We start from the raw sequence: 17,543 nt of genomic DNA on the forward strand, positions 1-17,543 counted from the left end.
GTGCTCTGTATTCTTAGCACGTTGGTTGCTTTTTGCTGTTAGAAGGTTGCTGTAAGGTTCACAGTGTTCACCCTCTGTGTGTAGTTGTTTGAAAGTGTTGATTTGACTTAGCAATTGCTTAGCAGATACAGATCAATGATGCAAAGAATGACTTGAACTGGATTCAGGTGAGGGTGAAAATTGACTTGTTGGTTGAGCATAAAATTGCAAAACTTGTATCTGCAGTGATGCTCTGAGGCTTTGCACTTGCCAGGTGCTTACTGCTGGTAACTGTAGCCAGCAGTGGCTGCAGTTGAACTGATGCTTCATGTGGTTTTCTCTGCAAGAGTAGTCAAGGACAAATCATTTTCAGTACTACTTTAGGAATGGTGATTCAAATCTGAACTGGATCTGGATATAGTTTTCCTCAAACTGCTGTCAGCAGTAGATATTTCTGCTAGTGAAGACAAGCTAGAGTGGGCAGGCATTCAGCTCAGGGACTCTTTCCAGCATGTACTAGGTAGTGACCTCTGTGCACTGGGATGTGGGTCAAATGAAATTGGCTTCACTTGAACAGGTATGTAATGAAGCAGAGAATGGAAAAAGTTGAAATGGATAAAATTGACAAAAGCAGAAGGAAATAAGTGTTTGCATTGCACATGGTCTGGGCCTGTTCTTTGAAAGGTGCTTTCTTTTATGCAGCACTGCAGATTAAAATGGATAGAGCTGAAAGCATAGCTAATAGTTAAGGTTCCCAACTCAAGGTAGATATTGTAGTTTTTTTCGGCACTCTGACCAAAAACCGTTGCCTACCCCTGGAATAAGCACTTAAATTTTCCCTGATATTAAGGGAGCACAGAGAATAATAGATTGTAGTATTGTCATCCCCAGTGTTCAAAGAGCACAAGAATATCTTAACAATCAGAAGTTGTTCTTTATTTTTTAATACATTTTCTTTCTTTTTTTTAATTTGCCTTTCCTGTTTTTTGAGTCATTGGATGCAAAGAGTAAAATTTTTAATTTGGACACCAAAGTTTAAGGGTTAGAAATGTTGTTGTTGTTCTCACTCTCCCTCCTCCCCCCCATTCATTCCCCAGCTCCTATATATGAGAAAGCTGAGATTTTTCTTAAAATTGTCTGTCTCCAAGATATGAGGCTTTATGCAAGACACCAAATATGTTCATATCAATGTTGAGAAAGTTGGTAATAGTGAGATTGGAATGATGGAGTGGAGGCTGCTGGGAAGGGGGTTTGGACCACTGATGGGGGTTGAAGGAACGATGTCCTAGGGGATCAGTAGCTGGAAGAGAGAAGGCGAAAATGGGATGAGAACCCTGGGTAGGGTTGGCAGTCTACACAACTGAGGTGGCAAACTATGAAGGGAGGAGAAAAGCATCTTTCTTCCACCATCTGTCCCATTCATTATTATTCTGTAGTTCAGATTTGAAGCTTTACAGTACTGCTCTTCACCTTGAATCGGGGGAAAAAAGGATTCCTATCTGTGAGCTTGCATCTTCAGTTTTCTTTAACAGCTTGTTGCATACTCTCTCATGTATTTTTCCTGAAGTTTAGTAGGGTATCTGCATTTAACACTTCCAAGGGATTGAGATTACTGAGTAGAGCCACATTTGACCTGTAGACTTGGCCCTCATGCTTCCATCCTGCTCTGAAGCCCTCCTTCCATTCTAGTGCTGAATCTGCTTTCTTTGCCAGACTGTTTTAATGTGCCAGCTGCCTTTCTTGCCTGTGAACAGATGTATGCCAGGGGACTAGATTAAGACCAGGAAGCTCACTTCTAATTTTCACTAGCAGTACTGTATTTAAAACTAAATTGAAAAGCTAGTATGCATTAACCAACAAACCATCTAGTTCCCAGCCCCTGGGGGATAGAAGAATGTTTTGCAGACAAAATACTAATCAGGCAGAATTATGGGGATTTGGAACCCAATTTGTAGCCTTCTTTGGTTTTACATGGGTATATGCCTTAGAAAAGAGGAGAAGCAGCCCAGAGATCTCTATAATTTGGGAAAATCCCACAGGATGTAGTGGGTGGGAATGAGGGAGGGGAAGATGGTTCTTCTGGGTTGGAGAGCAGTAGTGAAGAGTAAAACCTTTCAAGGAAGCAGGTTCCCTGAAAATCATCATGTGTTTTAATTCTTCCACTGGTGAGCAGCAGCAGCATTGGCTTTGCGTTTGTCTGTTTATATCAGTGGACTACAACTTAAGAAGTTAAAGTCACTTCTGTAAATCATGTGGGATCTTTTCTTTTTGTCCCTTCTTTTGCAGATAGCCAGCTGTTGCCTGGAAACAACTTCACAAATGAATGTAATATTCCTGGAAACTTCATGTGTAGTAATGGGCGCTGTATCCCGGGGGCCTGGCAGTGTGATGGGCTGCCCGACTGCTTTGATGAAAGTGATGAAAAGGAATGCCGTAAGTTATCACTGCCATTATCGTTGCACATTTTTATCACATGGCTCTTTTAGGTATCATTATATTCTTTGCTTTGATACGGATTCTTTTAGTGATGAAGCATCTGCTGGACTGTTAATCTTTCAGTTAGTGATGATATACTCTGAAAATGCCTTTGATTCCAGAGCTCCCAAGCTCCTAATGTGGTTAAACCTCATGTCAGTCCTGTGATGTAGATACCTTACCAGGCTTGCCGAACATATGGCCTGTGGGCCGCCATGTGACCTGCTGAGGCATTTTCTGTGGCCCGCAGTGCTGCCATGGGAAACAAAAGTAAACACTGTTTACTTTTGTTCCCATCCCTTGTCCTTCCCCCAACCCCTCAGCAGCTTCCTAATGGCTGCTGAAGGGCTGGGGAAGGGGCAAGGTTCCCACTCGCACCGCGTCAGCTTGACGTTGCTGATGCGGTACGTGTGGGAAGAGGAGTAGCCATGTGCCGCTTGGGACAGGATGAGCCCAGCCGGAGCAGCGGGGCCTGAGATGCATTTTCCCCCTACCTGTGTTGGTCAGTCCCAAGTGGCATACGGCTCCGCCGCCACTTCTGCTGGCTGGTGCCGACCTGGGTGGGTCTGTCCCATTCAGAGCAGCATGCAGCTGAAGCCGGCTTCCCACATGCTACTGGGGATGGGAGGAGTCTGGCCAGGTCTGCACCAGCCAGCAGAAGTGGCAGCAGAGCTTTGTGCCGCTCAGGATGGGACGAGCCTGGCAGGGTCTGAGATGCATTTTCCCCCTGCCTGCACCGGTCAGTCCCAAGTGGCACACGGCTCCGCAGCTGCATCTGCTGGCCGGTGCCGACCCAGCCGGGCTCCTCCCATCCCCAGTAGCACTTGGGAAGCCGGCTTCAGCTGTGTGCTGCTCCAGATGGGACAGACCCGCCTGGGTCAGCACCAGCCAGCGGAAGTGGTGGCAGAGCCGTGTGCCACTCGGGACTGACCAGTGCAGGTAGGGGGAAAGTGCAGCTGAGCCCCTGCTGCTCCGGCTGGGCTCATCCTGAGGTTCATTTAATATTTATAAAATGCTTGGAGAGCCCCACATAGATACACTGCATAGAAATGCAAAATATATTTTGACTTATTTGGTTGGCACCTTGGGCTGAGATTTTCAAAGCTGAGTCAAAAGGCCAACTTCCATAAAAATGAATGGGATTTAGAGGGCTCCAAATCTTTTATGACAACTTTGTAACATGCCTATCTACCTCTTTTTGCAAATCTCAGCCATAATTTGGAAGCTCAGCCAAAGAACATAAGAGCTTCTGAACATAAGAGCATAAGAAGTGCCATGCTAGGTCAGCCCCATGGTCCACCTTGCTCAGTATCCTGTCCCGAACAGTGGCAGAGGTGGATGCTATAGAGGGAGAGTTTTGAACTGGTTAGACCCATATCATTGTCACTTACTGCAACTTCATTGGTGTCAAAGGTCACATGACATCGCTTCCTGATGTGATACCACTTCCTGTGAGGTCTTTGAATATGGCTCGCCAGCCCACTGGGTGATAAAAAGTTCATGATCCAGCCCCACATTCAAAAAGGTTGGACACCCCTGCCTTAAACCCATGGTTATATTAAGAAAAACTTACCTGTGTTTTTGTACTGAGCAGACTCGATTTCAGTGGGCTGCCCTCTGCATAGGCATGTAGGTGAAATAAAAGGCATATGCATGACACTTGGGATGGAGCAGGAGGTGGCTCTCCTATCTTTTTTCGCCCATTTAGACCAGTAAGTTATTGGTTGGGGCATTTACTGAGAGAGCCAGTAGACCTGGGTTCTGGCCAGCCCTCACCAAGAGGGAGTTGCATCTTTCCCCCTTTCCAGCCAAATGATCTAGTTACCAGGCTACAGGCTGTGCATTGTTCAGAGCACTTTCTTCTGAACAGTGACCATTAGCACAGAGATACTACTCCTGTCTTTAACACTGTAAGTGTGCTATTTTTTATTTAAGAATCTTTCCTTCTGAAACTCCTGTCTTTAGGAAGAGAAGCAATGGTTCCTGTATCTCCCCAACTTACTTTTCATGTCATTTAAAAACATCTCTTAGGCTTTATCTATGATTCTTATTTTTTTCTCTTCCTTCATAACCTGAGCTTGAGAAGGTAGGTACTCATTCTCTAGAAAGGTATCAAATAAGTTTAAGATTTTTTTTTCCTTTATTTTTTTTAATAGGAACCCCCCTCCCTCCCCCAATCTCTTCCTCTGCAGCATTTTGAACCATAGGAGCTAATGACAGCCTCTGGGACTCTAAGCTGAGTCTCCTATGTAATTGCATTTTCTTTTAAAAAAAGAAGGCTTTTATTTTAGTTGGTATGAAGCTTGGCATATTAGCTAGCTTAGTTAGTGTGATGGTTGGCATTCTATTCAGAAAACAAGACTGTACAGTCCGTGGGTACAGATTTGTGATTAAAAACTATACAGGAAGATCAAACTAGAAAAGGTTCAGTGAGATTCTAAAATGGGTTAAAATTAAAAAAAAAAATAAAAAATTCACAGCTGGCAGCTTAAATGTAAAGGGGCCACATTTGTTTGACCTCCTTGATGCTTTTATTCATCTTAAACCCTGTTGTAAGAAGCTTACCTTTACAGTTTATTTCCAAGTCATTATTCACTCTCCTTATATGTGCACTGAAAGAAGGAAGAGCTTCAGCTAAATTCATCAGATTAGAAATAACACGTCTGGTCAAATGCTATTCTTTCATTAACCCTCCTGGGTTTTTCTGCCTCACTGAAAGTAAAAGAGCTTTACCTACTGTACAGTGAGAATTCACCTAATTGCTGACATAGCCAGTAAACTAATTTTATTTACTTTTATTGCTTTCCATTAGAAGTGCCTGTCTAAGATACCGGACATATTTTCCAGTCTTTTATAAAACATCAGGTTTTGACCTGCCGCATCTTTCCACCAAGTCAGTTTTGTGACGAAACGGTGGTAATAAATATTAATACTGTGTCTTAGCCATTAGAATGTAAGTTCCTATTAAGGGACAGTCCTTGACTCATTAATATATATAACACCTAGTGCTCTGCATCTTAGCTTTCACTTGGAGGCTTTTGGTTCTAATGTAAGATGATGATGATTAAGAATGGGATAATAATGATTAAGATGCCTTTCTGAGCTCACCATGTCCATCAGTTATGCATACAGAAGTTGTCATTGGTGTATATCATACCTTTCCAAGCTTGGTGCGGCCCACTGTGCTTTCATGCCACAGACTGTCAGACCAAAATGTGATTTTTAAAACTAGTTGAACTAAATGCTCTTTGTCCTATAAGATATTTATAGGATGCAACCTTGGATGCTTTCTCCTTTTGCTGAGAACTTTGTCATTCTCTGCAGTTCTTTCCCCCTGGCTGTAAATAGACTCTTCATAAAATATCACCAGCCTGGAGTTAGCGCTTATTTGTTCATGTATCAGTAATAGCCAAATGTGCTTTGTGACCACCTCCATTCAGCTGCTCTCTTTAGCAGGAATTGGCTGAATCCAAGTGAGATGAAGGCAGTAATGAACACAGTAACTGACAATAAAATTTAAATAGCTGTAAAACCACAGTTCATAAAATTATTTTTTTTCTTTGGGCAAATTACAGTAAACTCCTCAGATCAAAGTTCTGCGCTGTGATCATGCATTTAGGTTTTCACAGAATTGTCCTCTCCAGGGTTTTTATTTAAATAATACTCTTCAGCTCAATTGGACTAACAAACAGATTTTTGGTTGAGTGTCCTTGTGGGCCTGCCCAAACGAACAAAGATAATTAGGCTGTTCTTTCCTCTTCCTGTGTATTTATCTGCCAGCTGATCCCCTGCAGGAATGTAAAATTAGCATGGAAGAGAGAACTGGGAGAGCAAATGATTCATATCCTGCACTGGCCTGCTGTTGAGAGGTCGGAGAAGCCAAAAGCAGAAGGGAGGTATTTGAATTCTTAGACCTCTGTGAGCTAAATTGATCTTCATGTGGGCAAGATGGATCCAGTGACACATCCCAAACCTTTCAGGAGCTTGGGGTTTCCCTTTTCCTTAGTCTGGTGGCTCCTAGGCTGCATTAAAACTAAAGAGACACAACAATTATATTGCTGTCAAAGGACATGAAACAAGCTGTTATGTCTGCTTGATTCTGTAGTGATATAGAATCATAGAATCAATGAGTCGGAAGGGACCTGGACAGATTATCGAGTCCGACCCCCCGCCATGGGCAGGAAGGAGCACTGGGGGTGGGAGGGGTCATAAGACCCCAGCCGGGTGCCTATCCAGTCTCCTCTTGAAGATCTCCAGGGAAGGTGAGAGCACCACCTCTCTGAGAAGCCCATTCCAGGCTCTGGCCACCCTTACAGTGAAGTGGTTCTTCCTAATATCTAACTTAAACCTCTCCTCCCTCAACTTGTGGCCATTGTTCCTAGTGACTCCAAGGGTGAACAGACTTTCCCCGAGTCCCTGCCGCTGGCCGCTGATAAGGTTGTAGGCAGCCACAAGATCCCCCTTCAGTCTCCTCTTGTGGAGACTGAAGAGATTCAGGTCCCTCAGCCTCTTCTCATAGGGCTGGCCACGGAGGCTCCCAACCATACGAGTGGCCTCCTCTGGACCCCCTGCAGGTTCTCCACGTCCTTCTTGAAGTGCGGCGCCTAGAACTGGACACAGTGCTCCAGCTGCGACCTGACCAGTGCCTCATAGAGGGGGAGTAAGACCTCTCTAGACCTATTAGTGATGCCCCTGTTGATGCATGACAGGGTGCGGTTGGCTCTGCCTATTGCTTTGTTGCATTGGTGATTCATTCATCCTGGAGTCAATCCTGACTCCAAGATCCCTCTCTGCCTCTGTACTGCTGAGAGGGTCATCCCCTAACCTATAACCATAATGCTGGTTCCCTCTCCCCAGGTGCAGCACTCTGCACTTGTCCTTGTTGAACCACATCCTGTTCAGATCCATCCACTTCTCTAACCTATCCAGGTCTGCCTGAATGAGGTCCCTGCCTGCCAGTGTATTCACTTTACTCCACAGCTTGGTGTCATCAGCGAACTTGAACAGGGTGCTCTCCACACCCTCATCCAGGTCTCTAACAAAGATATCGAACAGCACCAGCCCAAGGACCGAGCCCTGGGGGACTCCCCTGCCCACACCCTCCCAGGTTGACATCAACCCGTCCACCACCACCTTCTGCGTGCGCTCCTGGAGCCAGTTTGCCACCCATGTGACTATGCATTCGTCACTGCCGCAGTCCCTCAGCTTGCCCACCAGACTTGGGTGGGATACTGTGTCGAAGGCCTTCTGGAAGTCCAAGAAGATGACATCGACTTCCTCCTTCACATCTGACCAGGTTAGTCAGGCAGGATCAGCCTTGCATGAACCCATGTTGGTTACCCCTCAACATCACTTCCCCTGCAGGGCTCTCACAAATGTGGCCCTTGATAATTTTTTCAAAGACCTTCCCCAGGATAGGAGTGAGGCTGACTGGCCTGCAGTTGCCAGGCTCTTCCTTTCTCCCCTTCTTGAAAATAGGGACCACATTGGCCCTTTTCCAGTCCTCAGGGACTTGGCCCGAGCACCAGGAGCCCTCAAACAGTCGTGCCAATGACTCTGCAATGACACCAGCCAATTCCCTCAGCACCCGCGGATGAAGGTCATCCAGGCCCGCTGACTTGGACATATCTAAGCCCTCCAGGTAATCCTTAACTAAGTCTGAACTAACAGTCAGGGGACTTGCATCCTTCCTGGGCCTCTCTACGCTATCACCCGAGAGCACCCCGTTGTCAGCAGACAGGAACACGGAGGCAAAGAACTTGTTGAAGAGTTCTGCCTTCTCTCGTGCGTCCATCGCCATCTGCCCTGCCCTGCCCGGCCTCGTAGGGGTCCAATGTTACCCTGAGACTTCTTGCTACCTGTGTACTTGAAGATGGACTTTTTGTTATCCTTAATCCCCGAAGCTAATCTAAGTTTTATTGCTGCTTTAGCCTCCCTTACCAAATCCCTACAAGCTCAAGTCAGGGAGGTATACTCCTCCTTTGTCTCTGCCCCCTGCTTCCACCGCCAGTACACTTTTTTCTTTGCCCTCAGACCAGCCTGGATATCCACACTCAGCCATGAAGGTTTCTTGGACCCTTTTCCCGCCTTCCTGTGCAGAGGAATTGCGTCCTACTGTGCCCCAAGGATAGCCTCCTTGAGGAAGGACCACCTTTCCTGGACCCCCATACTATCTACCCCCTGGGCTCCGAGTGCCTCCCTGACTACTGCCCTGAGCACATTGAAGTTGGCTTTCGTAAAGTCAAGCATTTGCGCTGTGCTAGTTACCCTCACCACCTTTCTCTGAATAGCAAACTGGATCATTTCGTGATCACTGTCTCCTAGCCTCCCTTGTACTAGCACCTCCCCCACCAGGTCATCCCCAGAGGCTAACACCAGATCCAGTATGGCATTTCCCCTAGTGGGGACGAGTACCTTCTGCACGAGGTGTAGGTCCTGTACGCATGTGAGAAACCTTAGTGAGTGGCTAGACCTGGCTGACTGCTCCTCCCAGTTGATGTCAGGGTAATTCATATCACCCATGACCACAACATCCTTTGCACAAACGGCCTCCCCCAGCTGTCTGGAAAATTCCAGATCCAGCTCTTCCTCCTGATGTGGTGGCCTGTAGTAAATCCCTACCACCAGATCCCTCTCCCCCCGCCCTCCTTGAAGTTTGACCCACAGGGTCTCAGTTAAGCCTTCCTCTGGTCCCATTTGGAAGGTAGAACTGGTATACTGTTCCCTAACATAGAGCACAACCACCCCACCTTTTTTCCCCTTCCTATCTCTTCTAAACAACCTATAGACCTCTATGTCTAATGCCCAGTCAACTGTTTCATCCCAACATGTCTCCACTAGGCCAACCAGGTCGATTTTACTACTTGCAAGCAGGAGACCAAGCTCCTCCTGCTTGTTCCCCATGCTTCTTGCATTAGTGAACAGACACCTTAATCTCCCCGTGGGAGCCCTGGGCACCCCCGCTTCCTGAGAGACAACTGGTCCCTTGGTATATACCTGAGCTCTTACCTGGGCAGGTCCTACACTTGGTTGAGTTTTTTCTTGCTCCTGTGGATCCTCATCCCCCGACAAACTTAGTTTAAAGCCTGCCGGTGGAGGTCAACTAGCCTGTAAGAAAACAAACTCTTACCTTTGGGGGGGAGATGGAGACGATTACGCCCCAGGATGCCCTCTGCTCTGAAGTGTGGGTCGTGGTCCTGGAAGCCAAATCCGGTGTGACGACACCAACTCCGGAGGCACCAATTCACCTCCCGGATGCAGGTGCTCTGCCACTGACGGCCTCCACTAACCGGGAGGAGGGACGAAAAGACCACCTGGGCCCCCGACTCTCTAAGCTTGGCCCCCAGAGCCCTGTAGTCATCCATGATCTGGTCCAGACTCCTATATAAGCAGTAGCAAAACCGTCTCTTCCAGGGGTCAGAATTAGGGTGATTTAGCTCACCAGTGTCATTACAGGATTGCGCAGGCCTAGCAGTTACAGCAGGTCTGAAGCAGCTGTCCCCCTCCCCTTTTAAAGCAGCTAAAATGTATGTGTCCTAGATGTTCATGTCCTAATGTTTGCCCTTGAGGAACTCCTTTAGTTACCCTCGGGATATATCAATTCTGGTGGCTGAGCCAAGCTATAAGCCCATTAAACTTTGTGCTGTCCCAAGACTGTTGGCAGGCATCTGGTTATAGCTGTGCTTTTTTTTGGTACGCTTCCACTCCACCATTAACCTGGGTGATTTGTACCCAGGATTAAGTAGTTGCGTTAGCCTGACGGGGGAATGAGCACTGCTATATCAGGCTTTTAACTGTTACTCTGTCCTTGTTTCTGCAATTGCTTGTGCATGTGCCTGGGGACATATCTTGTGAAGCACTGTGCAGAAGCACTCTTAAGGTTTTTTTGTAATCAGTTATGGAGAAACTTATCTTGTCCTTCAGGGGGAATTGTAGGAAGGGCATTGGAGAGTACTCAGGTGGCTAAATCAGCTTCCTCACTGCACATAGGTGGATCTCAGCCCAAGCTTAATTGCAGTTCAACGTCTATTCCATAACCCAAGCTAATAGCACCTCTGGACTTCGGCTGTATATTTTTCTGTCTGGATAATCAGGCTTGGGGGCTAGCATGCCTTTTACATCTGGCAGAGGCAGGAAAACCTATGGAGATTGGTGATACTGACTGCTGTTTGTTTAATGGTCCCTTGTTCACAGTTCTTGATCAGTACAGGCGTGGGATCCTGAAAAGGGTTTATGCATTGAGAGTGGCAGATGGTGGGCACAGTCCTTGTCCTGTGGCAAACAGACTGAAGTTCTCCTGATTGACTGAAGTTCAAAGCCCATGGCTGTGGTGGGGACTCCAGGAAGGAGTGAGCTGATTTATCCATGTATGAAATCATGAGTTCAGAAATGGCCATGCTACATCAGCCTTGCAATCCACTGTGTAAGTGATTGTTCCTGCCAGTGGCTAATACTAGAAGCTGAAGGAAAGGGTGCAAGAAATCCAAGACAGGAAAATCATGGAATAACTGGTGCAGTTTTTTCCCAGTCTCCATGAGTTTGGTGCTTACCTTTATTTTCTGAAACATAAAGGTTTATGTTTTTTCACCCTATTTTAATGAAGATGTGGATGTTTTATAGCTCTCTCTTATACATGTCTAATCCTGTTTAGAATTCTCCAGAGTTCTTGGCCTTAATGATAACTTGCAATCAGTCACTCCAGAAGTTCAGTATGTCATGTGTAGCTAGAGTAGAATTCATAATGTTTCCAAAAAACCTTCAGCAGTTTGGAATGGGCTGGTTCCTAAGGGGTGGTGACACAGGAGCCACTAATGTGGTCAGTTTCTTGATAGAGAGGACTGGAATTGAATTAAGAGCATGAACAGTTCTAAAGGTCTAGAATTTTCTGTAGTTAAGACATATTGATAGGTAGACTTTTTTAAATGGACCTGAAGAGCAGATTTGATTTGGTTCCTGGCTGCTACTGGCTGTGGTCAGAGCTGTTGTAAGAATGGCAGGGGACATGGGGTGGTCAAAATGCTTTTGCAGGAAATGGGAGGGGGTTATGCCAGAGTTTAAATTACTGGGGTATATAGTAAGGGTGCACCAATAAAGATTTTCTTAGCCAATACTGATAGCCGATTATTAACCAGCCATATTGGCCTATACCCATTGGATTACCGATTTACAGGAATGCAGCCAGGCAGCGTGGAGAGCAGGGCCCTGCAAGTAAGTCTCTGAAGGGGAAGGGGCATGGGGGAAGGAAGGAGCGTGGGGGGTGGCAATTGAGGCCCCCCATGGTTAGGGAGGAAATGGGGCAGGGGCTGGGAGCACTTCCCAGCCAGGGCAGTGAATGGAACCCGGTGCTGGCGCAGGTAGTGGACAGAGTTGTGGGTGGCTCGTCCAGGGGATCAGCATCTTGGTGCTTAAAAATAGCAGCAGGAGTGCTTCAAGCATCTCCCCCAGCATTTTTAAGTGCAGGGATGCTTGTAACCAGAGTGGAGCCAAGCAGGGCAAGGGCAGGTGCAGGCTGCCTTCTGTGGGCTTGGGTCTTTCCACTCTGTTGTCTTTCCCCTGGGGGTCCTGTGTCAGCCATTCACCTCCTGCTTGCCTGACAGCTGGAGGCACAAACTTACCTCTCCCACCGCTGCCAGGCAAGCAGGGCACAAGCAACTGGTGTGGGGCTCCTGAGTGAAAGCAACAGAGTGGAGACCCTGAGCCCACAGAGGGCAGCCTGCATCCACCCCACACACAAATCTGGGGGGTGGGGGTACATGCCCCCCCCCCCCCGGCCTCTCCTGAAGGGTGTGTGCAGCGGCAGGAAGCTGCCCCTCTTGCTGCCCCCCTGCCCCCAATGCCCCCTGGACACAACCCACCTGTGGCTCCGTCCTGCTCCTTGCCCCAGCCCTGGGTCCCATTCACCACCTTGGCTGGGCAGCACCCCCAGCTCCTGCCCGGCTCCCTCTCTTACCATAGGGCCACGATCTACACCAGAGGGTCCAGAGGAGGGCCACTCACATGATCAGGGGGCAGCAGGGCAGGCCTTATGAGGAGAAGCTATGAGACCTGAACCTGTTCAGCCTCCACAAGAGAAGGCTGAGGGGGGATCTAGTGGCCTGTTACAAACTAGTCAGGGGGGACAAGCAGGCATTGGGGGAGTCCTTGTTCCCCTGAGCACTCCCAGGAGTGACAGGAAATAATGGTCACAAGTTAGCAGAGGGTAGATTCAGGCTAAACATCAGGAGGCGCTACTTCACTGTCAGGGTGGCTAGGATCTGGAACCAACTTCCAAGTGAAGTGATGCTGGCTCCTACGCTGGGGATCTTTAAAAGGAGGCTGGATGAACACCTTGCTGGAGTCATTTGAACCCAGTACTCTTTCCTGCCATGGCAGGGGGTCAGACTTGATGATCCGCTCAGGTCTCTTCTGACCCTACCAACTATGAAAGTATGAATGGAGAAACTTGCAGAATTCGCAGTTTTGAAAATTGCTCTCTGCAGGCTGGCAGATTTCCAGCCTGCAAGGGGCTGGAAGGGAGTGGGAGGAAGGTGGTTTGGCAAGTTTGGAGAGCAGCTCCTGCAGGTAAGTGTTGGGGTAGAGTTTGAGACCTTCCCCCTACACATAGGAAGGGAGTTGGCCAGGGATGGCAGTGTGTGGGGCTTGAGGCCCCAGTGCATGACTTCAGGGCCCTAATGCAGAGTGGACGGGGCCACAGGCAGCTCATCTGAAGGGCAGGGTGGGTGGGTCCAGCTTTCTGCTGCTGCGCACACTCCTGGGGGGGCGGGGTGCAGGGATGACCCATGATCACAGGGCAGGGGTGGGCTCAGGCTGCTCACTGCAGGCTCAAGCTCCCTGCTTTGCTGCCCTCCCCTGGGCCTCTGCAGCCCAGTGGCTGGGACCCAGCCCTGCAAGGCACAGCGGGGCTGCACAGGGAAGCTGCTTGCTGCTGCGACCTCCACATTGCCCTAGCAAGGTGTCCCCTGCGCACTCGGGAGGAACAGGGGTGGCAGCATAGGTTTGTGCCCCTCATTGCTGTCCTGCATGCAGGGAACACACTGCCAGGGCAGCGCAGAGCTTGCAGTGATAATGAGCTTCCCTTTGTGGCCTCACTGTTCCCTGCAGTGCCGGGTAGCACCTGCTGGGCCACAGAGACCCTGGGGGATGGCAGCGGGGGGGAGCCCGAGTCCGCAGCAGGCAACCTGCCCCACGTACACATATGGGAGACACGGGGTCTGTTGGCGGGGTGGGGGTGAGGGGCATGAGCAGGGGCCTGGTGGGCGAGGAAAATGAGTACAAGCAGGGCCAGGGGGCTGTGGGGAGGGGGGAAGTGAGGGGTACCAGCAGGGCTGGGGAGTAGTGAGGGGCCTTTTATTTTAATCATAGATTTTGGGGGTTTTATCAGAGAATTTGCATTTTTTTTTAATCAGGGAAGACCACGATTCCTTGTGATCATTAAACTGGTTAATGTGTAGCTTCTTTCCCTAGCCATGATGGTCCAAGAAATATGTGAGATTCAAGAATTCTTGCAGGTGATATCTTTTATTGGATCAACTGCATGATTGGGATACACATATAGGGTTGGGTATGACAGTACCCTTACCATAAGAGACCTGAGGAAGGGTACTGTGATACCTGAAAGTTTGCCAACTTCTATCCCAATAACATGGCTGGTCCAATAAAAGGTATCATCCACAAGAACTCTTGCCCCTTGCAAAAGCCATATGGTACCTCCCACTGATCTCAGTACTAAAGGTACTGGAGCTGGACATTCCTGCAGACACACCATGTGCCCAGGGATGGTTCCTGAGCAGCAGTGGGCAATTATTTAGGCCCAGGGGTCACATAGGGAGTGTTGATGAGTTGTGGCAGGCTGGGTCAGCACTGCCCCCCCTACTCCCAGCAACTCACCAAAACTTGCTTTGTGTGCAGTTTGCACTTCTGCCCTGTGGGGGGAAGAGGGAGGAGACCAGGAGTTTGTGCAGATGGTGAGGAGGCTTCTTGGACTCTAGGTCTCAGGAGCCACCAGGGGCAGTGAGCATGTGCAGCAGAGGTTTTCTGGATGGTGTGGTCTGCAGCTGCCCCTGCAGCATTTCTCATAGGGCTGAGCCACACCCTGGGCAGCCAGTGCAACATTTCTGCCCACACCCACCAATCCTGATCGGGACCAGTGCACATAGCTTACTGTTAGGGCTGCTCCTGGTACGGCTGCAGCCGGCTGGGTGCTGCTTGGTTCCTTTTGCCTCTAGCAGTGGTTCCTCCTCCTGCTCCTGCCCCTGCTGTGCCGCTCTGGGTGGGCAGGGAGCTTCAGCTGGGCACCTCCTGCCCCAGCATTTGGGACACTAGCTCCAGCTCCCAGCTTTCTTCTACCCAGTCAGCTACCCATGCCAGGTAGAAGCTGTGTGTGCTGGTCCATACTGGGGCCAGCCGGTGTGGGCAGGAGCATGGCCCTGGCTGTCCTTGGTTGGGCTTGGCCCCATGCAGTGCCATAGGGGCAGTTGTGGGCTGGATCCAGCGAACTGGAAGGCATTCCCTGCGGGCAGGATCCAATCAGCTGGCAAGATGGATCTGGCCCAGAGGCCATATTTTGCCCACCCCTCGCCCAAAGGGTGTGCAGCTGTGTAGTTGCACCCCTGCTTCTGTCATTGTTGCTGCTGTTCCCCTGACCAGATGTAGGGAGAGCCACAGAGCTGCTTGTGCTTTGCTCCAGTCCTGGTTTTGTGGCTGTGTGGGGTGCCAGGTCCAGCAGGGGACAGCAGCAGAAGTGAGTGGATATCCTCTTTCTGCACTTGCTCACAGTTTCACCCCCCCTTTCCCCTCTCCCCCCCCCCACATGCACCGTGAGTCCCCGTTGGCTGGGAGCAGGTGCTGCAAGGAGGAACTTGCCCACCTCTGTTTCATCCCAGCTGACACAGAGATGGGAGCCCCAGAGGCACTCCAGCCATGGGTTGCTGGGAGTGGCTATGTGGGGAGCTGGGCTCAGCCAGAACCAATGCCTGCAGTCGACAGGTTCCTTTCTGGCATCTGTTCCTGACTGGAATAATTGCATGTACAGATACAGACTGGGGAATAATTAGCTAGGCTTCAGTACTGCAGAGAAAGACTGGGGATTATGGTGGACCATAAACTGAATATGAGCCAACAGTGTGCTGTTGTTGCAAAAAAAGCCCAACAGCATTCTGGGTTGTATTTAACAGGAATGTCTCTTGCAAATCAAGGGAAAGGATTGTTCTGTTCTATTCAGTACTCATGAGGCATCACCTGGAGTACTGTGTCCAGCTTTAGGTCTCGCACTCCAAGAAGGATGTGGACAGTTTGGAAAGAGTCCAGTGCAGAGCAGCAAAAATGATTAGGTGCCTGGGAGGTAAAACTTATGAGGCAAGGCTGAAAGAACTCGGGTTATTTAGTCTGGAGAGGAGAAGACTATACAGAGATTTAGTAACAGTCTTCAAATATCTGAATGGTAATTGTTAAAGAAATTCTCTGTGACCATAGTGGACAAGACTAGGAGCATTGGCATTAACCTTCAGCAGGGGAAATATAGGTGGGAGATTAGGAAGAACTTTCTGATTATTTCAAACATTGTAACAGGCTGCCTAGAGAAACCCTGGAATCTTCTGAGACATTTTCAAGGACAGATTGGACAGACACTTGGCTGGAATGGTTTAGTCAGGGATGATCCTGGACGAGATGACCGTGTGAGGTCCCTTCCAGCCCTATATTCCTATGATCCTCTGTCCATCCAGCTAATCTTTCCCAGGCTTCACAGGCGTTTGAAGTGCTTCAAAAGTTACCTCTGTCCACACCCTCAGGTGATAGTTTCATGGGTTAGCAGCTGTGCACCTGACTAGCAGCAAGCAATTTTGGCACTTTTCTCCAGCCATCTCTACAGCTGTGGCTGTAAAGCTGATACTGCCACACAGCATGATAGTAGTGGATATGGACTAAAGGGTTTAACAATCCTGTGTGTATCCAGACAATAGCTGTTTGCCAAATGAGTCTGCTGTATGTGGTCTAGATTGTATACACATCCCACTGGGGTCCTGTCTTCAGTGCAGTGTTAGCCTGAGTTAACATAATTCAAGTTAGTGGCCCTCCTGGTTAACAACACAGGGTTGGTCTTAGCTGGTAAAAAGCTGCATTTTTTTTTTTTCAACCAAGCATGTAGCTTTAGGATCAAATTAGTGAATTTCTTCACCATGTGAAAAAAACTAATACTTTGTCTTCCACTGTGTCATTATGTCAAAGTATTTGTGTTAACAGTTAAGACAAGCTCCCACAGCAGCTCTGTTTGCAGCACAGTCCCCCGTTGCCCACTATGGCACTAGCTTGAGCATCAGCAGTGCTCCAGATTCAGCCCCAGCTAGGTCAAGTTTAAAGCATATATTTGAACTAGAAGTTTGTATGCATTAATTAGGAGTTCAGGTAGGGAAAACATGTAAGTTGTACCTCAAGTTAATCTTGTTTTCAAGACCAGTCCACCTAAACTAGGAAGGTAGAGTTCTGGGGCGCAGTAAACTTTGATTACTGAATAGTTTCCTTGCGTGTTGATAAGTACCGAGTAACAGTCTTTTCCTTTTGACTATAATTGCTGCATGCAGAAAGAGACTAGTAACATTATTATAATGGACTGGTCAGATTATTCTGAGCCCATCCTTCCCCACCCCCCAATACAAACAGAAGTATTAACCATCTGCCTTGAAAGAAAAGAGAGAAAAATAAAGGGAAATAAAAGGCTGAAAAATCACTGAGATCTACCTTTTCTGTTCCTTTAGTGTCTTCTTTTCTGTCATGTGAGACCTACTCTTTTAATGTCAGTTTCCACATTTCAGCTGAAGGTTTCCTTTTTGTTTTCTCTTCTTCAAAAAAGGTGGAAGCGGCAGCAGTATCTTTTATTCCCTTCTTCTTCCACGTTTACAGTATCTGTGCCGTCTCCCCCTTGGCTATCTCCTGTGTTTTGCAACTTGCTTCTCTGCCCTTATTTGTAGTCATTCTAGCCGCCCTTCTGCTATCTGTTTGCAATTCTATTTCACATTCTGTAAATGTGAATCAGATATCCCATAGCTCCTGTATAGACAAGAGGGAAACTGAGGCACAGATATTGAAAGCAATTT

At 48.2% G+C, this 17,543-nt stretch overlaps 1 protein-coding gene across 3 annotated transcripts in view; it reads left to right on the forward strand.

Annotated features, from left to right (window-relative positions):
* LDLRAD3 (low density lipoprotein receptor class A domain containing 3) overlaps positions 1–17,543 on the forward strand; it is a 205,608-nt gene that overhangs the window by 62,003 nt on the left and 126,062 nt on the right. For all 3 annotated transcript variants that reach the window (XM_019552263.1, XM_019552264.1, XM_019552265.1), the window contains exon 2: positions 2,266–2,412. In XM_019552263.1, coding sequence (XP_019407808.1) covers positions 2,266–2,412 — 147 coding nt within the window. The remainder of the gene's footprint in view (positions 1–2,265; positions 2,413–17,543) is intronic.

The sequence above is a fragment of the Crocodylus porosus genome, unplaced genomic scaffold (genome assembly GCF_001723895.1).
Source record: "Crocodylus porosus isolate Cpor-Errol unplaced genomic scaffold, CroPor_comp1, whole genome shotgun sequence".
In the NCBI taxonomy this organism is placed as follows: domain Eukaryota; kingdom Metazoa; phylum Chordata; order Crocodylia; family Crocodylidae; genus Crocodylus; species Crocodylus porosus.